At 42.7% G+C, this 25213-nt stretch overlaps 2 protein-coding genes across 2 annotated transcripts in view; one reads left to right on the forward strand and one right to left on the reverse strand.

Annotated features, from left to right (window-relative positions):
- Nucleotides 1-1586: 1586 nt before the first annotated feature.
- wdr4 (WD repeat domain 4) lies at nucleotides 1587-14591 on the forward strand. Its single transcript, XM_085135160.1, has 11 exons — nucleotides 1587-1733; nucleotides 3372-3440; nucleotides 3620-3766; nucleotides 3850-4006; nucleotides 4364-4476; nucleotides 4578-4638; nucleotides 7175-7279; nucleotides 10110-10174; nucleotides 11982-12168; nucleotides 12877-12946; nucleotides 14344-14591. Exons 1-11 carry the CDS (start codon nucleotides 1651-1653, stop codon nucleotides 14529-14531), a joined length of 1245 nt encoding a protein of 414 aa, XP_084991286.1. The 5' UTR covers nucleotides 1587-1650; the 3' UTR covers nucleotides 14532-14591.
- Nucleotides 14592-17846: 3255 nt separating this feature from the next.
- Nucleotides 17847-25213, reverse strand: part of pde9aa (phosphodiesterase 9aa) — a 27331-nt gene continuing 19964 nt past the window's right edge. Inside the window, exons 11-16 of the mRNA XM_085135177.1 lie at nucleotides 25022-25135; nucleotides 24567-24671; nucleotides 24187-24315; nucleotides 19475-19570; nucleotides 19333-19369; nucleotides 17847-18208 (exon numbers count right to left, since the gene is read on the reverse strand). Coding sequence (XP_084991303.1) covers nucleotides 18057-18208; nucleotides 19333-19369; nucleotides 19475-19570; nucleotides 24187-24315; nucleotides 24567-24671; nucleotides 25022-25135 — 633 coding nt within the window. The 3' untranslated portion in view covers nucleotides 17847-18056. The remainder of the gene's footprint in view (nucleotides 18209-19332; nucleotides 19370-19474; nucleotides 19571-24186; nucleotides 24316-24566; nucleotides 24672-25021; nucleotides 25136-25213) is intronic.

Below are 25213 nucleotides of genomic sequence, written 5' to 3' on the forward strand. Positions count from 1 at the left end.
TTAAAGGATTTCATGGGAGCACATCTGAAGTGGGTGAACAGCTTGCTCTTGCTGTTAGAACATGTATGTAGACAGACGTGTTTCTGGGACCATAAATTATGCATTAGCTGCTCGTTTTATACCCAATCATGTCACTGACCTGGCCAGTTAACATAATCAGTGGCAAAAGATATTTCTTTTGATGTCACTTACTTTTCAAGCTTTTTGTTCTCCCCACCCCAACTTTGAAGAGCTGACGCTGCCATCAAATTCAAAATGAGAAATTATAATCATGAATTACTGTATTCTGTTTTTATGTATATTTTACATAGTGTTACAACTTTTCTACTTTTGGAGTTGGTAGAGAATCAGTGAATCAATCAATTATTAAACTCCACTGAGACAGCTGGTGACACAAATCTGAAGGCTAGACCGTCCCCTTTCACAGCCACTCACTTCCAGCATTCTCAGTCTTCGGAGGACTTGGCCCACGTAGACTGTGAAGGCCGGGTCCCCTGAAGGATGCAGCTCCTGAATTGAGAAAAAGCTAATGTAGGCTTTAAGGGTCCTCCTTTCCAGGCACCTGAGGACCAGGTGTCCCACCAGCAGGGTCCACAGAGACATTACGATAAAAAGTGTTTTGCCTCAGTTGTTGCCAACTGTGCCGATGTGTCGAGCCATCCTGCACAAAGAGGTGCAGAACAACACTGTCACAGACATAAATAAAGCTGAGGGTGCAGTGTGTTCAAAAAAGGGGGAAAAATCAAAGTACAGGTCAGTCTGTCTCCCAGCGAGGGTGGAGCTGTACCAGCTTTGGATTCAATCCCCTTTGTTGCCAGGGAGAGGGAGTAACACAGTCACTCATACCCTAACATTCACATACATATACTCTTTTGGACATACTGGGGGCAACTCAGGGTTCAGCATCTTGCTCAAAGATACTTTGACACAGGACAGGAGGGGCAAGGGATTCATCCACCAACCTTCGAACTCGCTTTACTATTTGAGCCACAGCCACAGCTGACAGACCCAGTTTCTTATGAGGCTTTTCTGTCACTGGGTCTTATGGAGAATTTTCACCAGCACCTTGCTCTATTTCACAAGGGAAACTGTTTCATTTAGAGCTTGCTTGCGTTGCCCCGTGTATCCCTCCCTGTGGCTGGATGCCATCTCAGGGACATGGTGCAAGTTTCCCTTATTTTCATTCACTGTTGGTACCCCCGTGGGTATGATGGATATGAGCAAAACTGTAACAACAGATGCCATGTTGACAGGGTGGGACTGTCATGCTGCCACGCCCCAGTGCTCGAGCTGTTGTACATATTTCTGTACAGCCTGCGTGCGCTGGGCACAATGAGCCATTCATAAAACAACAGATCCTAAACCTGAACAACAGCATCACAGCAATGTTAAAATACTTCAGTAATAAACTTCCCCACCTTTCAAGCTAAGCGCTACATGTGCTGGAAGTATGAGCAGTCTTTAAATCTTAATTTTCAAGGTTTTGCTCCGATTTTAAAGTTCTTTTTACTCGTTCTTCTTCTCCTGTGGACACGGCCGCGCTTCTTATGTGCGTCCTGTACTCAAGGGGCGTTCCGTGACGTATTTCGTACGCGACAAAATACGGCAGTTTCCCGTCGCACACATGGATACCCGGTCGCGTTAAGCATCATGAGTGCTGTAGGTTTTTGTGGAAACTGGATTATTGTCACCTGCGACAAAAAACTGTTTGCAGTACATACAAAGGAAGCCAGGTTTGACTTTAAATCTCTTTCATTGGTTCCAACTTGTTCCGGACGCTCCGTGTTAGAAATGCTCGCAGCTCTTCACGTTAGATCGAATACACTGGAACATGGACGTATGGTTAGCTTGCTTTTAGGGCTTTCTAAAATAGGAAGTCATACTTAATTATGTTGTTTAAAGAAAGTGCTGTTACCCTTACACCCCACCCAACCAAGCGCTCTCCTTGCTGAATCTATACTTGTGGATAACCATACAAGAAAATCTGTGGATAGGGGGTAACTCTTGTTTATTGTTTAGAGATATGTAAATCATGACACAACGATGGTTTCAAATGATAAAAACCGCCACTTACGAATTACACTTGTTTCCACAAAAACATGTACGGTGATCACATTTTTGCAGTGTTGCTCCTGCAAACACCAACAGGGGAAGTGATGTAAAACAAGCTGAAAGCTCTCAGCCCTAATTAAAGGGGTTCCTCCATTTCCACAGGCTCAACAGAAACTGAGCCGGTGTTCTGGGAATCCATCCTACCTGTTGTTTCTGCGCATGCGCACAACACAAAATTCAGTGGCAAATTGTCCTACCTTTGTGAATATTAGCTAGAAAAATACTCTGACTGGTAAAATTAACTGCCAAACCAACCTACCTTTGTGAATGTCACCTACAAGCATACTTAAACTGCTAAAATTTTGTGACAAATCGTCCTACTTTTGTTAATCTGAGCTAGAAACATACTTTAATAGCTACATTTCAGTGGCAAACCATCCTACCTTTCTGAATATGAGCTAGAAGCGTACTTTAACAGCTAAAATTCAGTGGCAAATCATGCTACCTTTGTGAATGTTACCTACAAGCATACTTTAACGGGTAAAATGAAGTGGCAAACCATCCTGGCTGTATGCATATGAGCTACAAGCATACTCTGATGGGCAAAGTTAAGTGGCAAACCGTCATACCTACTTAAATTGGTGCTGGAATTACTCTGTGACAGCAGAAATGTGCATAAACTACTTATGGTAGGACGTTTTGCCAAAGTAGGATGGTTTGTCAGAACACCGGCAAAGTTATGAGGGCTATTTGAACATTAGATTAACATCCTCTGCGGTCAATGACTGCTTGAAGTCTGGAACCGATGAACATTAGCGAATAGTTTCCTCCTCTGAGATGCTCTGCCGCCTGCCACCACCTTCAGCTGCTTCAAACCCTCTGAGTATATTCATGATGGCGACTTTTGACTTTTGACATCTGGAAAATACTGCTGTAGCTCTCCTGGTTGAGCTATCTGTATATGAAACACTGAGCTCTTGTTACAGACGCCTAGGTTTGCTTGGTATCTGGCAGCCTTTGATTTCTTTCTGCTCCTCTTTAAGTGTTGCTATCTACAGATAAAATGCTAAAAAGTAACAAATTGTTGGTACACGTTTAGGTGTTTGCTCTCCTATAAGCTTTTTTTCTTCTTTACCAGCCTAATGAAAGTATTATTTCATTTGCATCAGCAACTTGTGTTGGGACAAATTAAAATGAACTAAATCCATCTGCCAGCTGTCCTGTTACTTTATTGATGCTGAAATATATGTTTGTTGAGTGGATAACGGGCAGTAGAATTTCAGATGGAATTGTAACTGATTTACTCTCCTTGATCACAGAGATCCATTTGTGTTTGACTGCAGCACTGCTGAGAAGAAGCCTAAGAATACAAAGGATGAGAAGAACAGGTATAAATGGGCTGGTAACGTGTTTGTATTGTGCAAATGAAAATAAGAATCTGAACAAGAGAAACACAGACGCAGAGTAGAAGCAGATTTATGCAGCATTTAGACTGCTGTGGGAAATCTCGCAGAAGTTTCCGTCAGGCTTTAGGATATAGCTATAACATATCTGCTCTGTTCATCAGTGACGGTGGTTCCTCAGAAGAAACAGGAAGTGATAAAGTCCTCGCCTTTGCTGTATCTCCATCTGGAAAGCTCCTGGCACTGACTGATGACAACAAGAGACTAGTTCTGTTTAGCTGTGAGCCTTCTTGGCACTGCATCAGCATCAGGTATGACTTCACCTCTGTCACTCAGTTGCAGTAGCTTCATCTACTGCACAGAAGTGTTCAGAACGGCGCTGTGTGTCTAACAGGTGGGTGGTGAGGAGGTGCACGTCCCTGGTGTTCACCCAGGCTGAGGATGAGCTGCTGGTGGCGGACAAATCAGGAGATGTGTACGTGTTCTCGGTGGTTGAGCCACAGAAAGAAGGCGAGCTGAAGATGGGCCACCTATCCATGCTGCTAGCTCTAGTAAGAAACACCACCATCATTCAGTGCCTTATAGGGCTGGGTTTTTATAATCGGTTTATTGATTAAAATCGATTCTGGCTTGGATAACGTAAAATCGATTCATTAAAATCCTGAATCGATTTTTTAATATAAATTTATTTTGCCCGAAATGCCAGAATCTCTGGTGAAATCTCACAAAATTTCAACAACCACCAAACAGCTAAGACAGTAAATGCGAGCAGGAACATGGATTCTGCACAAGGACTTAAACACACAGCGCGACCTGCGGATCAGAATCAGTTAGATGTCTCCTTTCTCACGGTCGGGAGAAATCAGAATCAGAATGTCTGTTAAAGATGCTCTTGTGTCGTCTTTCAGACAGTGGCGCTGGATGACAAGTACATCATCACAGCTGACCGTGATGAGAAGATCAGAGTGAGCCATCTCAGGTCTCCATACAACATCCAGTCTTTCTGCCTGGGACATCGTCAGTGAGTGTGTTAACAGAAAGGGAAAACGCTGTCTGTGCACGGTTTCACTGTAGCAGCGTGTAGGTGAGGTTTGCTTCAGTGTTTTTTATGTGTTCTCTCAGGTTTGTCAGCGCCCTGCAGATCCTGTCAGCACATCCACACTGGCTTCTGTCTGGATCAGGGGTACGTGACATCTAACATGAAGTCTGCGTGTTCTCCCAGTATATGTATGAGTAGGGCTGGGCGATATAATTTGAAGCATTTGCGGTAATGATATATATCGCGATATATTATTTTCTTCTGTATAATGTATTTTCCACACTTAAAATCCTTTAATTTTCTCAAAAATCAAGAGTGTGCCTTATGTATGAATTCTGGTTGTGCTTACTGACCTTGAACCGATTTTGGCAGAAATCTGTTAAAAATGTTTTAGTACAACTTTGGTAAGCCGCACTGCTTGATGGATTGTCAGAGCATTACGGCTGCCGTAGTGAGGAGCTTCACGGAGTAATCTGGGTCCAAAACTCCGTCTACTTCAGGTCCCAAAGTCAAACTAACACTAAGAGTTAAAAACTGTCTAAATTCTTTCATCTTTAATAAAATGATCAGCGTTGCTGCTTTAGCAGGTGTAACAATCACATTTAACATCCAGGCATCCATGAAAACAGAATTTATTAAATTTAACGGAGTTAGAAGTTAACAGGAAGTTAGCCCGCTAGTTTCCACCTAAACATGACATACCATGTTCTGACTGAGAAATTTTTGAAACTAATTCAAACGTACAGCTCTGCTATCACTTCCAACATAAATGAAGACAGAAAACTAAACAGCAGTGGCGTTTGCAGGGTTACTGAAGTTGGACTACCTGGTATATAATGTTGTGCTACGTGATTGCTAGCGACACAGCTATGTTAGCATAACATTAGCACAGTGAAGCTGGAGGATGAACGCTAACTTTTTTTCCACTCGATAAAAGTTAACGTGAGGGATTCTGGAGGTCAGGGACAAATGCAATCACATAGCAGGATGCTATACACAGTGTTGGGAAGGTTACTTTTAAAATGTATTCCATTACAGATTACAGATTACATGCCCCAAAATGTATTCTGTAACGTATTCCGTTATGTTACTCAATGAGAGTAACGTATTCTGAATACTTTGGATTACTTAATATATTATCATGCTGTTTACAACTACATGAATGTACTATTACTGTGATTATTACTGTTACTGAAGGTCCGCGGCTCCGAACCGTAGTAAAGGGACCTCTGGCTAATACGGTGGGTTCTGTGTCGGCTCGTAGCCGAAAACTAGCTTTACTTTGTTGTCTGGGTCAACTTTGCTAGCGAGAGACAGAGAGAGGCGTTGAAAGGCTGCTCCAACAGAACTTATTGTTTCAGAGGAAAACACGAACACGGTGTACAGTCGAGTCTTAATAGCTTACTTACAGCTGGGCTCGTCAGGCTCTCTTCTTGGCTGCAGTGGTTATTATTATATTTACATGCTTCCAGCTCCCGTTTCTGCTCGATGACAGCTCGTACTTTTCCTTTTTCTCCCTCCCTCGCTCACAGACACATAACGTGTATGGCAGTCCATTCTCCCTGCAGCACGGACTACACTACCCATGATGCTACATTCTTTAGAGCTATACCTGTAGCATTCTGCCTATTAGCTTAGCACAACAACAACAGGCGCTCTCTAACCCAGGAAACACGCAGAGAGAGCGTCACCCTGTAACCATGGCAACCGTAACGCTGCCGCCTGGAACAACAGAACGTAGCTGTCAAACAAAACCCAAACAGTCCTGACCCGCCACAATATGAAGCAGGGAAGTACCGCCGTGTAATCCATTTATTTCAACAAAGTAACTGTATTCTAAATACCACCTTTTTAAATGGTAACTGTAACGGAATACAGTTACTCATATTTTGTATTTTAAATACGTAACGGCGGTACATGTATTCCGTTACTCCCCAACACTGGCTATACACAGGGAAAACTTCAGTCAGGAGAACAACTGAGATTATTCATCCACAATACGAGGTTAGTCATTAATATACTGCAACAACATGGGAATAGAACAGCTGTGAGAGAATTCAACATTAATGAATCAATGTTACGGAAGTGGAGGAAGCGCAGTTTTTGGCTTTCCCCATATTTCAAAAGTGCTTCATCTCTTTGCTATGACTGTGGCCCGCCATAATTTGCAGATGATAATGGTTATAGCCGCTGCGATGCTTTTGACCAAAACAGGCGCAGCTTGATGAAATCATCAACATGCGCTATCGCGATAGAGCGGTATAGTCAAAATCTCTATCGTTGGCCAAATTTGTATCGTTTCTATCGTATATCGTTTCTATCGCCCACCCCTATGTGTGAGTTTTCTCTGCAGTTTGTCCCACTGTTGTAAAGCATGCCAGCCCATTGTTACCTGTCATGGGCAGTCCTCTATGAGCTTCACTCTACATCAACATTAAAAAAAAAAGAGTGGTCAGAGAATAGGAGGGTCATAAATCTGTTTTATTGAAACAATGTCTTGTTTTGTGTCTTTTGACACACTGTACTCTACTGATGAACAAATCATGTGAATGAGATTGGAAAAAATAACAAGTCAAAACAACAAAAATGCACATTTGCTGGGGTTGGATTTTACTGAAGTACTTTGACTGAACAGATAAAAATCATGTGCAGTTTGAGTGTCAGTGTGCTTCTTCACCAGGATGGGACTTTGAAGCTGTGGGACTATGAATCTGGTTCTGAGCTGCAGAGTTTGGATCTCAGACAGCTTGACGAGACCACGAGCTCCGAGGCTGACAAAGACAAGGTATCCAGTGTGTTTCATCCTGTAACACCGAGACTACAACACAGGTTCAGCCTAACCTAACCTGTGTGGCTTCTCTAAAGCTGCACGATGTAGCTGGATGGAGAGAAATTGCCTCAGAAGTGTTAAAAATGCATAGCATATAAACTAAGATTGACTAAAGTGTGCAGTGATGTGTGTGACATCTGAGGACTGCATGTGTTTCAGTTCTGTTGGTGATGATTTACACAGGATTTATTAAGTTCAGCTTCATGAATCGGATCTTTCAAAAAGCTTCCTGTGCACACAAATGTAACCTGCGTTCAAGTCCCAGTGTAAAACTGGGACATCTGGGCTTCCACTCATACCTGTATTTTGTATATGGCCATAAAGTGGCCTATAATGATCCTTCTACTAGAAAGCATAGGTTTACAAATTACAGACTGTACACAGTAAACTTTAAAGATTAATATATGGTTTGAATAACCTGCTGCTACATCCTGAAGTGTTTGGGATTTATATTAAGCTAATATCAATGTTAGCCTGATTTTATCAGAAAATGGTAACCTAATTTCAAAGTGCTATCACACATTACCTGCATTATATCTATATTGAAAATATACACGTACTCTTTCCAGTTGAGCCACAGTGATGTTCTGTATAGATATGATGTTCCCTCTGCAGCTGTGCACTGACTGACTTTTCCCTGCAGAAAAACGCCCAGCATGTAGAAGCAGCTGAGCCATTTGTTAATCTTTGAACCGTGAAGTGCAGGGGTAGGCAACTCCAGGCCTCGATTGCCGGTGTCCTGCAGGTTTTAGATTGCACCCTGGGTTAACATACCTGAATCAAATGATTAGTTCATTACCAGGCCTCTGGAGAACTTCAGAAATGCTGAGGAGTCATTTAGCCCTTTAAATCAGCTGTGATAGGTCATGGACACATCTAAAACCTGCAGGACACCGGCACTCGAGGCCTGGAGTTGCCTACCCCTGGTGTAGTGTCTGTAATTGGCAAATCTCTGTTTTCTAGTAGAGCTTTTTTGTTTATTTAGAGAAAGAAATATCCACTTTTTTTGGAAAAAGAAAGCAGAAGGCCGAGCTTCACACTGGGACTTGAACACAGCTTACATTTGTGTGGATCTGTGTGAAGCTGGCAGTGTGTCTCACAACCCCACATGGGCGTGCAAAGTGATCTGTGCGTGTGAGGCGATTCGTCCACTTGCATTTAAGATGTTGTGAGCGAAAGGGAAGCGTGTGTAGTTTTACACATGTGCACGCACAGACGGCTTTTTCAGAGAAAAATGATCCGATTTATGAAGCTGAACTTGAACTGCGATCACTTTGGGTACACGCATTTGTAAAATTGGTTTGTGTGTGCTCAAATTGGTTAGTATTTGTATGCAGATTAAAGCACACGCTTGTGAGTCCTTAGACATTACACACAAATCATTGCACACTTTGTAGTTTTTGCTGATGGATCATACTGTAGACATTTGTAGCACTTTTCTCTCCGTTTCAGACAAAGGTGTCCGTGTAGCACATCACTGAAACCTGTTCAGAGACATCCAAGTCTGGAACATTTCTTACTTCTTGACAATTGTCTGTTTGCTGCTGTACAGCTTTAGAACGTTTTTACAGTTAAATCCATGGATCATCATGACAGTTGTCACGAGGCTTTGGGGAAACTGCTGAAAACGACCTGTGGATTTATCTCACCAACCAAAATGTCTGTGAAGGTTCTCAGTCATCCAGGTCATCGTAGTCAAAGGAGCTTGCAAAGAAAAGCGTCTGGACTTCTTTAAGTTACTTGAAGACGTTTCACCTTCATCCAAGAAGCTTCTTCAGTTCTAAGGTCAAATGGTGGAGAGTCCCAGATATAAACCTGGTGGGAGTTTCCCCCCACAGAGGGACAAAAGGACCCCCTGATGATCCTCTAATCACCTGAGCCAAGGTGTGAAACTGGGTGTGGGTCACAATCAGCCAGAGTTTCGGGAGAGCTCATTGTGAAACCTGGCCCCACCTTATCATGCAAATTCCTGAGGTCAGATGGCCCAGGGTGTGAGTGGGCGTTAAGGCGTCTGGGAAGGGATCTCAAAACTGGATTATAGATGGCAGAGAGTTGGTGTCGTAAACCACCGCCTCTGTTCAAAGATGGTCGCTCACAGTCTTGTCCTGTGGCGGTGCCACCTCCACAGGACAAGACTCAGCAGTTCATCTGCATCTAAAGGTCAAAGGTCACTCTTTCGAGGATGCCAATGTTCACATTTTGGACGGAGAGGACAGATGGTTTGAAAGAGGAGTGAAAGAAGCATCTATGTCCACTGTGAGCGACCATCTTTGAACAGAGGCGGTGGTTTACGACACCAACTCTCTGCCATCTATAATCCAGTTTTGAGATCCCTTCCCAGACGCCTTAACGCCCACTCACACCCTGGGCCATCTGACCTCAGGAAATCACATGATAGGGTGGGGCCAGGTTTCACAATGAACTCACCTGAAACTCTGGCTGATTGTGACCCACACCCAGTTTCACACCTTGGCTCAGGCGATTAGAGGATCATCAGGGGGTCCTTTTGTCCCTCTGTGGGGGGAAACTCCCACTAGGTTTATATCTGGGACTCTCCACCATTTGACCTTAGAACAGAAGAAGCTTCTCGGATGAAGGTGAAACGTCTTCAAGCAACTTAAAGAAGTCCAGACGCTTTTCTTTGCAAGCTCCTTTGACTCTCACCAACCAAACATTTTCATATTAGAAATCCTGGGACTGTGGAAACAAGTCTCTTTGTTAAAAGGGCAAGTAGTCCGAGTGAACCAATCCAACGTCTGTTTGTTTTTTTCATTTCAATGCTCAGGATACAACAGTGTGCCGAATTACCAGCTCGAGTGATGGTCAGTATGTAGCTGTGCAGTGTGACAGGTGAGTCCCCGTGTGCGACTCTGTTGTTGTTGGACTGTGCACTATATACAACTTTACAAATTTAACCAGATGAGCGCCAAATTAAAGGAAAAACGAGTAATGGAACAACAAATATAGTTATCATTTATCATCATGCTCAGTGGCAGGTGGAGGTCATCTAAGATAAGGACCCACTCTGTGACGTGCTGGCCAGTCACAGGAGCACATTCAGTGAGACAGAGATTACCCATAATGCACCACTGAGCGACACAGGAAATGATTCCTGTCCGTGTCTCTCTGTACAACTCTTCTATCTAATACACAGTGCAGCAGTTTTACCCTTTTGCTCTACAGTAAAATAACAAATGAAGTTTTACAGGTTGGAGTAAAATTTCAATCATATATATTTCACCTCCATCATAGTCTTGATATTTATAATTAAGCTATTTGTATATATTAGAGCTATTTCTTATATTTTAATAGATTAAATGCTGTGTTGAGATGGATTTTAAAATCACCCACAATAATGCTTTAATTTAATCTAAGCTTTAAATCGGATTAAAAAAACCTGAGAAATCGGATAGAAACTCCAAGTAAAGGCCAGATGGACGTGTGGAGTGGTGCACTGAGCGATTCTGTTTAGGCTTCCGAGTAGCTAGCTTATGTGTGGTAGTTGGTTTAAGCTAGTTATGTAGGGCTTACCTTTGCTTTAACGATGAAACGTTTCTTCTTCACCTCCTACATGATGGCGCTATTTAACCATCCAGATCAAAAATACATGTTGCTGTCCTTACTTTGAAGGCTGCTATCATGGCTGTATGTGTCACTCTGTGAGAGGTGCCATTTTCAGGGATTTAAATAAAGCTGCTGGGGCAGAATATGGATCACACTTCCCCAAAAGTCGTAGTTTCTTTGCACGTGTTCGTTTTTTCCTCCATTGATAGATAATCCAAGTAGTCTGGGCATTTTTGTCCTGCAGTACCACCGACTGTCCACTATCTGTGGTCACAATGGAGTAATGTTTTGCCCACCAGGGTCAGTCAGAAGACTGAAAACTAAACACAAGCACTTTGTGTGTTGTGAGAAGTGCAGCAAAGTCCAGCTCTTTACCTTTACTTTCTTTGTTTATAACGATTTCTCCAAACATTAGATTAAACATTCTTCACCTTTAGTTTTGTTAAATCAGTTGCACTCTCCATCCCGCTGACAATCCTCGGACCCACTGTCTATTTTTAGCTGCCAGCTCCCACCTACAGCAACTTTAAACCCACCCATCCTGTGCATTCGCGCAGGGCACCAATGTGAATCAAATAAGACGTTATGTAAAAGTGTTTAATTAAATGGGCTACACACGTAAGGTACATAAAACACTGCTGTGCTTTGTAACAGGAAATGTTACTGCAGAGCCAACACCAAGCACTTCAAATCAAATCACTTTTATTGTCACGTCACATGTGCAGGTACACTGGTACAGTACATGTGAGTGAAATTCTCGTGTGCGAGCTTCACAAGCAACAGAGGTGTGCAAAAATACAATAACATAAAAACAAGCAAAATATAAGAATGGCCGCCTTTCTACACAACTACACATTAGTTCTGATTCGATCTCGTTTCTAAACATTGACAAAAAGTGTCAGTATATTTCATCACAGTTTCTATCCTTGTGCTTTACTTTTTATTTAGTTAGCATCTGGCTTTTGTCAGGAAAAAATGTCGTCTACAGAGACTAAGCCAAGTCTCTGTAGTAGTAAATCCAGTTTCAGAATTAAAGCTAGAGTCTTACAGAGGGGTCCCACTGATGATTTGCTTGCGCCCCGTGTGTTCTCAGCGTGCCCATACTCCAGCTTTTCACACTGACTCAGAAGGGCAAGGAGAAGCTTGTGCCACACAGCAGGATCTCCCTGCCCTGCTGTCCCCTGGACGTGAACTTTGACCCCGAAGGACGACTGTGGGTGCTGATGGACTCTAGCGATGCACCACTTCAAATCTACTCACTGACACACAGCTCCTGGGAGGTACAATGCCATAATTCATAATGAATATATGTAGAGAAGAAACTGCACTCAGATATTTTCAGATGATTGGAGTCTCTGTATTGGTTACATTCATACACTGGATACATGAGATTGGAGACTGGACACATCCAGTGTCCATATTGGATATATGAGAATAGTATTGAGATATATATATATATATATATATATATATATATATATATATATATAGATATATATAGATATAGATATATAGATAGATATAGATATAGACATATCTATATATCGATATATCTCTATCTATCTCTATATCTCTCTCTCTATATATATCTATATATAGATATATCTATATATATCTATCTATCTATCTAGATATATCTCTATCTATATATATCTATATATCTCTATATCTCTATATATATTAGTATTGAAAACGAGTTTGTTCTTTGTGATACACTAACTCTGATGAAACACAGGCTCAGCGAATCAGATCCTATGACATGGCAGTACAGCTGTACCTTTATGGTTGCCATGGTATTGTGTTCTGCTGGACACGTCTGTGCAGTTTCTCTCTTCCAGGGATGTTGGCCAGTGTTTCAGTGTATATAGTCATAAATATAGTCTGCTGCTATCGTTTACATTTGCAAAATTCCCTGTTTAATTCTCTCCCATAAATGTGTATGGGTGTGTTGACTCTGGCTGACCTGTCTGCTCTCTGGGTCTCTCTAGTGTGTTGTTCATGTACCTGAACTCAACAGAGTGACCAAAGCCTTCAGGCCACACTGGGAGACACTTGAAGGTGAGTTTAATTCAGTTTTATTTATTTAGCGCCAAATCACAACACAAATCGCCTGAAGGTGCTTTATATTGTTAAAGACCCTACAGTAATAGAAAGAAACCCCAGCAGTCAGAGCAGTCTGAGCAAACGCTTTGGCGACGGTAGGAAGGAAAAACTCCCTTTTAGCAGGAAGAAACCTCCGGCAGACCCTGGGTCAGGGAGGGGCGGGGCCATCTGCTGCGACCGTTTTAGGGTGAAGGGAGGAAGACAAAAAGATGTGTGCAGGAGAGCCACAGTTTAATAATAACTAATGATTACATGCAGAGAGGTGTATGAACACACGTGGTGAGTGAAGAAGAAACATTCAGTGCATCATCCCCCGGTAGCCTACACCTATTGCAGCATAACTAAGGGAGGATTCAGGGTCACCTGGTCCAGCCCTAACTATATGCTTTAGCAAAAAGGAAAGTTTGAAGCCTAATCTTGAAAGTAGAGATAGTGTCTGTCTCCTGAATCCAAACTGGAAGCTGGTTCCACAGAAGAGGGGCCTGAAAACTGAAGGCTCTGCCTCCCATTCTACTTTTAAATACTCTAGGAACAACAAGTAGGCCTGCAGAGCGAGAGCGAAGTGCTCTAATAGGGTAATATGGTATTACAAGGTCATTAAGATAAGATGGGGCCTGATTATTTAAGACCTTGTATGTGAGGAGCAGGATTTTGAATTCTGGATTTAACAGGAAGCCAAAACAGGAGAAATATGCTCTCTCTTTCTAGTCCCTGTCAGGACTCTTGCTGCAGCATTTTGGATGAGCTGAAGGCTTTTCAGGGAGTTTTTTGGACATCCTGATAATAATGAATTAGTCGTCCAGCCTGGAAGTAATAAATGCATGAACTAGTTTTTCAGCGTCACTCTGAGACAGGATATTTCTAATTTTAGAGATGTTGCACAAATGGAAGAAAGCAGTCTTACATATTTGTTTAATATGTGCATTGAAGGACATGTCCTGGTCAAAAATGACTCCAAGGTTCCTCAAAGGCAAAACAACCCAGAGTAAACATCTGGTTGGTACCATATTTCTAAGATTTTTAGGCAATTTGCAAATTACCTAAAACTTGCAAATTATTGATGAAGGAACCGACCTCCCAGCACATTGTTCATTCAGTGGGCTGGTTCCAGTCATTGTGCAAATGTAGTGTTTATAACGTTGGAAACCAGTCAGCTGAGACAGAAGACGTCACCTGGATGAGTGACAAAATGTTTCTCCTGCTGAAAACGCTATGTTGGGATGAACAGAATCAACCTTTTGGGATTTCCTTACCTGGATGATTGAGCCTGCATCAGGACATCTGTCAGTATTATTATATTTTTCATATACTGATGCAGACATATACTTACTGTACCTTCTCTTAAATACCAGCCTCCTTAAGGACTAATAACCGGTTTGAGCAGCTGCACAAGGTGACCTTTGACAATGTGGCGGTGTACCTCCAGAAGAAACAACAAAGGCTGGAGGAGCAGCACCTGAAGAGGAGCGGGGGTCAAAGAGCAAAGGGCAACAAGAGGGTCAAGAAGGAAACAGAGTCGGTGACTCAGCCATTTGCCTGAAGACACTTGAAGAACATTTATTTCCTTGTTTTGATGCATTGATAAAATGTGTGAGCTTCACCACACAGGCCCGATGAGGGGTTCTTATGTTTGACTCAAATTTCTCTTATTTTTAAAGAAAAATGTTGTAGAAACATTATCATTAAAGTCTGCCCTATGTTTCCACCATCACCAGTGAAGGAAACATGCTGTTCACCGAAATGCACCACATGCACTCAGACTGTCTACGGGTTAGAGTTGCTCTCTGTTCACATTTCAGATTGCATGCATGCAGTGTGTGGTAGCAGCAGCTGAGGAATTGAAGATTTACTACTAAACTTCCTCAGGGTTTTTCCAGAGCAGGATTCTGACGTGTAGGAAAAGCTGAGTGAGTTATGAGAATGAATGAAACAGGAAAATGTGTTCCACAACTTAAAAAGAATGAGACTAGGATTTAATTAAACACTCTGGGTTTCACAGGCTCTCAGCAATAAATTGAAGTAGTCATTTTCTCGATGACTGTTTCATATAATTGTGAAGGAAATTGGGCCTCTTCTGTTTTACATGGTTTATGCATAGCTGTCCTGACACTGTAGGGTTGAGGCCTGGAGTTTCGGTTACTTTCCCAGGTCAGGCGGCGAGAAAAGAAGCTCACATCATTACCTGTGCACCACAGTGCAGACAGCTGCTGAGATGCTTTTTGCTGTTGTGCTGTGTGTGTTTTGGGGTTTTTTGGTCAAATAATTTATTCTCTATCACATCGAGACTCTCTCTCCACTCCGTTACATATTCCATATGCAGTGTTGGGGAGTAACGGAATACATGTACCGCCGTTACGTATTTAAAATACAAAATATGAGTAACTGTATTCCGTTACAGTTACCGTTTAAAAAGGTGGTATTTAGAATACAGTTACTTTGTTGAAATAAATGGATTACACGGCGGTACTTCCCTGTTTCATATTGTCGCGGGTCAGGACTGTTTGGGTTTCGTTTGACAGCTACGTTCAGTTGTTCCAGGCGGCAGCGTTACGGTTGCCATGGTTACAGGGTGACGCTCTCTCTCTGCGTGTTTCCTGGGTGAGAGAGGCCTTTTTGTTGTTGTTGTGCTAAGCTAACAGGCAGAATGCTACAGGTATAGCTCTAAAGAATGTAGCATCATGGGCAGTGTAGTCCGTGCTGCAGGGAGAATGGACTGCCATACATGTTATGTGTCTGTGAGCGAGGGAGGGAGAAAAAGGAAAAGTACGAGCTGTCATCGAGCAGAAACGGGAGCTGGAAGCATGTAAATATAATAATAACCACTGCAGCCAAGAAGAGAGCCTGACGAGCCCAGTTGTAAGTAAGCTATTAAGACTCGACTGTACACCGTGTTCGTGTTTTCCTCCAAAAACAATAAGTTCTGTTGGAGCAGCCTTTCAACGCCTCTCTCTGTCTCTCGCTAGCAAAGTTGACCCAGACAACAAAGTAAAGCTAGTTTTCAGCTACGAGCCGACACAGAACCCACCGTATTAGTCAGAGGTCCCTTTACTACGGTTCGGAGCCGCGGACCTTCAGTAACAGTAATAAATCACAGCAATAGTACATTCATGTAGTTGTAAACAGCATGATAATATATTAAGTAATCCAAAGTATTCAGAATACGTTACTGTCATTGAGTAACGTAACGGAATACGTTACAGAATACATTTTGGGGCATGTAATCTGTAATCTGTAATGGAATACATTTTAAAAGTAACCTTCCCAACACTGTCCATATGTACAGGGAATGATCCCCATTGGTTGGATGTGTAGATACTTCTTTAAGACACTCTGCCTAGCCTGCCCACTCCCCACAGCACGAGTATAAAGCAGCCGCGCAGACATGAAACTACCTGTGCAGTGTGTCCGTGTACTTTATGTACATGTACATAAGACTTAAATCAACTCTGAGTGGATGGTTAGTTATGTGTGCGTGTGTGTATATATTTAGATTATACAGGACCTCATATGGGTATTCTGCGATTGATACATCATTACGTTCACATATCCACTGGTACGTAGCCCACATGTATTATCACAGCAGGGCTGCTGTAAATCAAATGATGAGCTGATGTCAGTACTTCACAGGAGCCGTTCAACGGGGCTTCGTGTCATCTGCCTTTTGCCAAAGCAGTTGGTCAGAAAGATTCGCCACATTCCCAGGGCTTCATCACACCATCACTAGTAAACGTACCCACACTGTCACCACACCCTAGAACCCCACAGACTTGTGTTGTACTACACATGGTACAACACAAAGTACACAAACACACATTGCACGAAGTAGAGATCAAACGATTGCGAGTTTCAGGTCTGCACGACTGTTTTGTACGTAAGCTGTGGGGCATGGCCGGGATAGCCGGGGTGCCGTCCATATGTTATACATGGGGCGATCGTGGCTCAAGATTTGTGAGTTCGCCTTGTAATCGGAAGGTTGCCGGTTCGAGCCCCGGCTTGGACAGTCTCGGTTGTTGTGTCCTTCAAGACACTTTACCTGTTGCCTACTGGTGGTGGTCAGAGGGCCCGGTGGCGCCAGTGTCCGGCAGCCTCGCCTCTGTCAGTGCGCCCCAGGGTGGCTGTGGCTACAATGTAGCTGCCATCACCAGTGTGTGAATGTGTGTGTGAATGGGTGGATGTGTAAAGCGCTTTGGGGTCCTTAGGGACGAGTAAAGCGCTATACGAATACAGGCCATTTACCATTTTTACATCACAGAGTGGGGAGATGGTCTCGATTGTTATGATAGAGAACACCTGATCCAACGAGCACAACAAAGCAAAGAGGTGAGGAGCCGATTCCTTTTGGGCCAGGAAAAGTTTGGGACAGCAGGCAAACAGGCGTTTTAGCTAACCACCCACCTCACTTACCCTGACGTCTGTGCTGCTTCCTCCAGTGAGGTGAGCGTGGAGGTTGGTAGAGAAAAGCGTTAGAACTGTCTGGTGACCATACATCGGTAGACACTTGACATTTTGCTTGACACACAACAACAAAAACAAAGTGGAGAGCAAAAGATGCAGCAGATGGCATGCCGTACACACTGGCGCCATAATGACCCATGAAGTGAAGGAGGATATGCAGAGGGTGTGACAGAGGAGGATAGGGTAAGATGGATGCAGATGATCCAGTGAGAGGGAGCAATCGCAAGAAGAATTAGGAAGCATTTCATTTCACTGCATTTCGTTAACCTTTGGCTTCTCCCTCTCTTGTATTGTCCTTGTCTATCTTTGCCCTCCTTTTTTCCTCTTCTCTTTTGCTGCCTTTCCATGACAAATAATTGGCTTTTTTGTTTGAAAATGAAAGAAACAGTCCAGGCAGAACTTTGCTATTAAGATTATACTTTTAATTTTTGTATAAAATAACAAAAGCCAATAAAAATATGTACATCTGTAAAAAAAAAAAAAAAACCCACAATACACGAATTAAATCTAAATATTGTTCACTGAAGTAGTCTGTGGTATTCGAATGCTAGCATTCAGCTAAAACCACTCAATTCAGAGTCCCTCTGAAGTCCTCAAGTCCTGTAGCAGCTTAAGAAGCTGCTCTTAAACATCGGCCATCATCTTCCTGTGGCACACTGGAAACTACAACACCCTTCATGCTGCTCCATGTGAGGAGTGGACAGGGTGATGGAACAACACATCTCATTATTCCACTGTACTTGTGCTCTGTGCTCACTGGTCCTGAAACACACGGATCACAAAGAAAGCGGTTCATACATAGTCTGACTGAAACCTTGCAGCAAACACTTGTGTTTGGTTCCTACTAGGGATGCACCGATACCGATACTGGTATCGGGGACGATACTGTAAAATGTGTGTGTACTCATACTCGTAAAAGTTAACTGATACCATGAACCGATACCAACTTATTTCATTAATCAGAGGGTGGCTTGTCATTTCTGTTGTAGTTTTTTAGATTGGCCACTAGGGGGACATCCCGCGCTAAACAGGCACAGGGTTAGGCGAGTGAGACTGGCGGCTCCAGATAAAAAAGAGAAACTGGAGGCTGCTGTAGCTAGGCTAAACAAAATGTCAGCAGTGTGGACCAGAACAGCCAACTTTAACTCAGATTTTGGAAAAGCGATGAAAAATGTCAAGAGAAAATCCACGGGCAGTTAAAATAACAGAGGCTCTGACTCATTTTATCGCTCTGGATGACCAGCCAATGCCGGCCGTGGAAAACATAGGATTGCACGTCTTCTCAGCATACTCGAGCTGCGATATGAAATTCCCAACCGCCCACACATCAGGGAGATAATGGTGCCAAAACTTTCTAAAGAGGTAAAGACAAGCAGTGTGCGCGCGATGTCAGTCCTTGGTTTAACAGCACAGTGGACTGATGATCCACGGGCAGATGAGGAGTTTGTTCGTCAATGCTGAATACTTTTGTTATTTTGTTTGTTTGTTTACAATATGGACACTCTGCAATAATTTAAAAGTTTATTTTATTCTCAAACCTAATTTGTATTTATTTTATTCCAAACAGAAGTGTTTATTTATTATTCTGAAAGCTCGAGACAGTGCCAATAGTTCAGTGATATTTTGTTAAATTACAATGTGGAGACTCTGCAATAATTTAACAGAAGTGCTTATTTTTCACTTGAAATTTTTTTGTGGTCATTTTTATTACGATTTTATTTTTTATCGGCAGAGAATAAAATAAACCTGTCTTCCAATTCATTGCATTTGTGTGTGTGTGTGTGGTAGAAGTATCGTTTTTTGTACTCTGTATCGGCAAGTACTCAGATCCAAGTATCGGTTTGAAAAAATTGGTATCGTTGCATCCCTAGTTCCTACCTTTTCACCATCCATTGTTAAATTCTCACTTTTCTTTTTCTGCACCTGAAGGAAACACACTTTCTCAGTTACAAAGTACACTCAGGACCAATCGGACAAATTAAATGCAGCCGCATTTAAAAACACACACACTTGTAAAAATCATCCTACCTCATTCACGGCATCATCAATCTGTTTGAGCTCTTCGTACCGGTCTCTTGACTCTCTGAGTGGCTTTACCATCACCTCCTCAATCTGTGGGAACAGCTAACAGATGCACACACACACATGCAGTCAGTATTAAAGCTGCAAACGCCTCATTATTTTGTGTTTATGTAACTCTAAGAGTCAAAATGTGTGAAGTCAAGAGACAGTGTAACAGTGTATAACAATAAGCAGTCCATTTAGATCCTTAGCACAGACAGGTTTACACTTGTAAAATGTAACACTTTGGAATTTTAGCAGGAACTTCCTGGTTGGAATTTATAATTATTACTGTGACAGTTTATGCATTATCCTCCATTTTATCATTATTGCTGATGTGTCACTGCTAAAGCACACATTTACGGTAACAGGTGCTTGAGGTGGAGCTAGTTTAAACTGCTTTATATACTCATTCTTATAGGTGATCAAAAAGTTCTGCACCATCACCAACAAAAAATCTATTTTGGCTAATCTAAGGCCATCTGCTACTGGACCTCTGCACCACTTCCTGTTCTCCCATTCTTGCACACTTACACAGAGAGCAAGTGTTAACTTCTCTGACTATAAAGGGTATAAAGGATACATTTACATGATGACTGAAACTAGCACCACTGGTGAACAATTCCTCGATTCTGGCGCAGTGTGATTTGGAGTTTGAAAGCCACAGAGACACCGTGTTTAGGGAAAATGTGTTTGTTATTGATCATTAATCAACAATTTGCATATTTATGATCAAGAAACTGACCTCACCAGTGGTTCTAGTTTCCAACTTTAACCAACTTTGACTGAAGAAGTCACTTGGATGAGTGATGAAATGTTTCTCCCACTGAAAATGTTGATTCTAGATGAACAGAATCAATGTTTTGGGATGATTTAGCATGCATCAAGACACTTCTCTGATTAGTGTTATTGGAGTTGGGTCTCCACTTACAATTCAGAGACCAAACATCAGTTTAAATAAAAGACAGTATAGTATCTGAGGGAAATGTCGTTTGTTGTTTGAACAAGACGTTTGGTCAGAAAACAGTCACTTTATCTAAGAAATTTAGTGTAACATCTGAGGAAGAACATACAGCACATACAGAACACCTGGGAAGTATTCACAGCGCTTCATTTAGTCCACATTTTTCATGTTAGGTCACTTCAAAATTTTAGACACAATCTTGTGCTCAGAGTTTGTTCCTGTGCTGCCACGGTTAGTGCCCGTGCTATGTGTGCTGTCTTTCAGTCCAGCTTTGGTAAGATCTCTCGATGTCAGTTGCTTCTGTCAGTGGTCATACTATCCTTCCATGATGGTTCCTCTCCTTGTTCCTCTTCTTTCTTGGGTTTCTGCTGCTTGAGGTATTCACCAAGCACATGTCAGTTGTTTCCATCTTCCCGATGTACTTATGGATGTTCGTTGTTTCATCGGTGGTTGGCCTCCTTCCTTTCGCTTAGCATACATTGCCATCTATCTCCTTCTTTGGCCAGCTTATTATCCCAGCAGGGTATCTAATCACCGGCAGGGCATAGGTGTTGATTGCCCAGATCTTGTTTTTCCCATTCAGCTGCTCTTCAGGACTTGGCTGACCCTCTGCAGGTATTTGGTGGTTGCGGTCATCTCCCTTATATATATATAAAGAGGATCCCAGATACCAACTACAGATCCCATTCTGTAGTTGGTATCTGTAGCCATTCTACTTGAATGAGTGGATTCAGACTTATGCAGAACAGAAGTGGGGAAAAAGCATCTCTTTTGGTAAATCCCACACTTGATGGCAACTTGTGCAATTGGCTTTAAGTCTGGCCTTTGTTGCGCCCTCCTTCCTTGTGCTCTTCCAATATTGCTCTATCTCCATCTCCAGCATCCCCTCTGTGTGGCCTCTAGTCTCCTTCTCCATGGAGGATACTGCTTCTTGTGTTCATCTTGTAGCCAAGCATCTGGACGAATCTTGCCATGATGTTGCCAATTCATTTGCTCACAGGAGATCATATCATTGTTAGGGTTTTCTCAGTTTTCTTTGTAATATTGCCAGCAGGCAATCGACCCAAGGCTCAGCCACCTCCATGGCTCTCACTTCATTGGAGATGTCACAACATTTGATAAGTACCATCTTCAGCTGCAAACAACACAGGGTCAGAGGGTCGAGACTACCATAAATGCTGATGTATCAAGCCGCCTGTGAGACTCGGTTCATATCCACACCTGCTGCACAGAGCCCCCGTCTGAGCCTCCCCCAAAAGCAGCAGCAGCAGCAGCCCCCAGCACCCACTCCATCTGTCACGCTGAACTGAAATATGGGTCACTGGTTTCCTGATCCTCCTAAAGTCCACAGTCATTTCCTTGTTCTTTGTTACTGCAAGTGATTCCACTCACTCCACATGACAAAGGAGTCCACCACAGGTTGGTGCTCCATCTCACCAAACCCACTGATGCATCCATCCACCACATCAGAAAACCTTTGTAGATGGCAGGTCTCTGTACAGTGGCTGAAGTCCAAGGTGTAGAGCAGGGGTCTCGAACGCCAGTCCTCGAGGGCCGGTGTCCTGCAGGTTTTAGATGTGTCCTTGATCCAACACAGCTGATTTAAATGGCTAAATTACCTCCTCAAGTGTCTTGAAGTTCTCCAGACGCCTGGTAATGAACTAATCATTTGATTCAGGTGTGCTGACCCAGGGTGAGATCTAAAACCTGCAGGACACCGGCTCTCAAGGCCTGGAGTTCGACACCCCTGGTGTAGAGGGTGAACAGGGGATAGGGTAACGGGGGAGGACGGCCCCTTGTGGTGCCCCGGTGTTGCTGATCAACTTGTCAGACACATATTGTGGTCTTTCTGCCAGGTAATCTATAATCCAGCGCATGAGATAGGCATGGCTGTCAGTTTATCACCCAGGAGGACTGGTCTGATGATGTTGAATGCACTGGAAAAGTACAAAAGAAAAAATGACCTTCACAGTGCTCACCTGCTGTTCCAAGTGGCATACACATGATTGAGCAAGTAATGGAGTTCTGAACTCCGAGGCGGGGTTGGTAAGCGAAATGAAGGGGGTCCAGATGTGGCCTGACCATGACCACATCTGCATGATGTCTTAAATTAACGCCACAGATCTGTAAACCCTGGGGGGCACTGCGGCGTGGCATCTTTGGTACAGGAACAAGCAATAACAGCTTCCACAGCACTGGGACCCTCTGCAGACTGATCGTAAACAGTTTATAAAAGACTCCACAAAGCTGGACAGGAGTATATAAAAGTATATATTATATATATATAATAGTCCAACTCCTATAAGATTTCACATAATAATAATAATAATCGAGGGCACAGGTAGTTACTCTCTGAAAGCTGGGCAGGGCAACACAAGGTCCCTAGTGCCTAAACAGGATTTGCTTGTGGAAGGAAGAACAGGCTGAGCGTTGCCAGTGCTGTGAATGTCTCTGACCAAACAATCACAAACAGAATTCATAAGGTAAGGTCTGATATCCTCTACTGGGCTCCGCGCTCACTGCGCAGCCATAGAATACCAGAATTGGCAGGTCAGCCACTGGCAGGTTCACCCGGGCAAATGTGACAGTGGTGACACGGTCTGTATGACTGCTTTGGTGGTAGGCCAGTAAAGATCAAAGAATTGATACCATTGACTGGACCCCTGACCAAAATCCAACAGAACACCCCTGGGATATATTGCTTCGATTCATCTGAAACATCTTCCTTTTAGCAGTTAACATTTTCCAGCAGGAGCAAAAGCTTCATTTCTGCAGAGGAATCATTAAGCTGAGTCTTTTCAGGTCTATCATCATCACTCTCAAATGAACCTGCTAAACTTGTAGAATTGTTTGTAAAAGTCCAGGACACTATTTCCACAAATGATTTTAATGTACAACAGCAGTGACATGCAGTTTGAATAAATGTGTTAGTGTAACAGAGTTAGAAAACAGCTTAATGAATTTCCTCAAAATTGATGTGCTTTGTGAATAGTTGGAGCCACCTGGTGGACAAATACCGCAACTGCAACTGTTGAAGTTCCAAATTGCTGCACAGCGCATGCTGGAAGGAAAAAAAACTCCCAAGCTGGTGGTAGGTGCTTGTGAGCGATACTGTTGTTAATTTTAACTGAAGGTTGCAGTTGCTTTACACACTGTTAATGAAGACTGTGCTGTTTTCTTTGTACCAGTTGCCAAAATAAAGAGGGAGCCCAGAGTAAGGGCAAGTCAAGCGTTGCAGTGCCGTCCTTTCTACATGGGCATATCACAAAACTTGCACAATAGACTCACAGAACAGCCACGGCTACATTAGCTACTGAAATATTTCTGCCTCAGACTGTACAGTTTAAATATGTTAGTTGTTGTGTCTCTGCGGTATTGTAATGCAAAACATGAAATTATAAAAAAGCTCTAATAATATGCAGAGGAATAAACATGGTAGACCTTCACATATATTTGTTGTATCTCTGTTTGCTACATTCTTAAAATTAGCAGGGTAATACTGAAAATTCAGGAATTCAAAGTAGATAGCCGTCTCACTTCAGGTGTAATAGGAAAGCAGTTAGCCTAAAGCAGCAGCTAGTTTCTTTTCAATTTGAACCCTTTATCCAATATGAAGAATTATAACGGAGAGCAAGCCACTTCAAAGGTCCAAGGACCCACTCCTATCTTACACCTCTCTTGTTTTGTCTGTCCTTGACTGTCACCGTCCACTCACCTTCATCACAGTCTCAAACATGGGGAGGAGGACGAATTTGATGAAGCCAATCTGGGCTGTTGACTTGGTGACCTTTTCTCTGTCCATGAACGGAGCCACAGGAAGTCCCTCAGCCTTCTCCCTGTCACTCTGAGCAGCACAAACACATATTTTCCACAAGCAGCTCACTCTCTCATTTACTTATTCTCTTTGTCCTCCTACTAAAGTAAATGAAGCTAGACTTCAAGTGACTGCAGGTGTCTCATTATTATTTATTAACCTTGTGTAGCATCACTCCATCTTAGTATCTAGGACCACAGCTAACCAGAACTTTCCGTGTACAAATGAAACAGACTTTTGAATGCTGCCTGCTTGTATTCAAATGACTCTGCTATACCTACCTGCATGAAGTACTCCTCCAGCAGGCAATCGACCCAAGGCTCAGCCACCTCCATGGGCCGCACTTCATTGGAGATGTCACAACATTTGATAAGTACCATCTTCAGCTGCAAACAACACAGGGTCAGAGGGTCGAGGCTACCATAAATGCTGATGTAGCTAAGTACATTTGCATATTTTTCAGTAATCTCTTCCATTGGACAGGCTGGGGAACAAACTAATCTTCTCTCTCTCTTCCAGTTTGCTCAGCAAAGTGAAGCAGGAGTTACCGATCACATTATTTTCATTTTACTGTCTGTCCTTGCAAGACGGATACTGATTTACTAACTGTCCAGTTACTGAGTTTTCCACATTAATCTTTAATTCATGTGTTATAATTCATGTATTTGTTGGTTCAGATTAGCTGATCCTAACTGTAGGTGACGGCACCAAGATTTATTTATAAATGTGTCCTTACGCAGGCAACATGCTCCTTATTTGTGTAGTCAAAGTTGTCAACTTTCTGCTTGAAGGTTTTTAGGATCTCACTGTGGCGTGCCATGTCTGTGGCCAGGATCAATGTGATGGTTTCCTGATAAACAAGACAAAGGAAATAAATCATCAGTATAGACACGGTGTGATGGCTGCACTTACAGCCACACAGTGGTAA

This window comes from Neolamprologus multifasciatus, chromosome 16 (genome assembly GCF_963576455.1).
Source record: "Neolamprologus multifasciatus chromosome 16, fNeoMul1.2, whole genome shotgun sequence".
NCBI lineage: Eukaryota > Metazoa > Chordata > Actinopteri > Cichliformes > Cichlidae > Neolamprologus > Neolamprologus multifasciatus.

Bases quoted from the DNA above. Each gene is read 5' to 3' on its own strand.
- wdr4 (XM_085135160.1), top strand. From the start codon at position 1,651: ATGAGTGCTGTAGGTTTTTGTGGAAACTGGATTATTGTCACCTGCGAC. The intron at 3,441-3,619 runs GTATAAATGGGC...TCTGTTCATCAG, and splicing joins ACAAAGGATGAGAAGAACAG to TGACGGTGGTTCCTCAGAAG. The intron at 10,175-11,981 runs GTGAGTCCCCGT...GTGTGTTCTCAG, and splicing joins GTAGCTGTGCAGTGTGACAG to CGTGCCCATACTCCAGCTTT.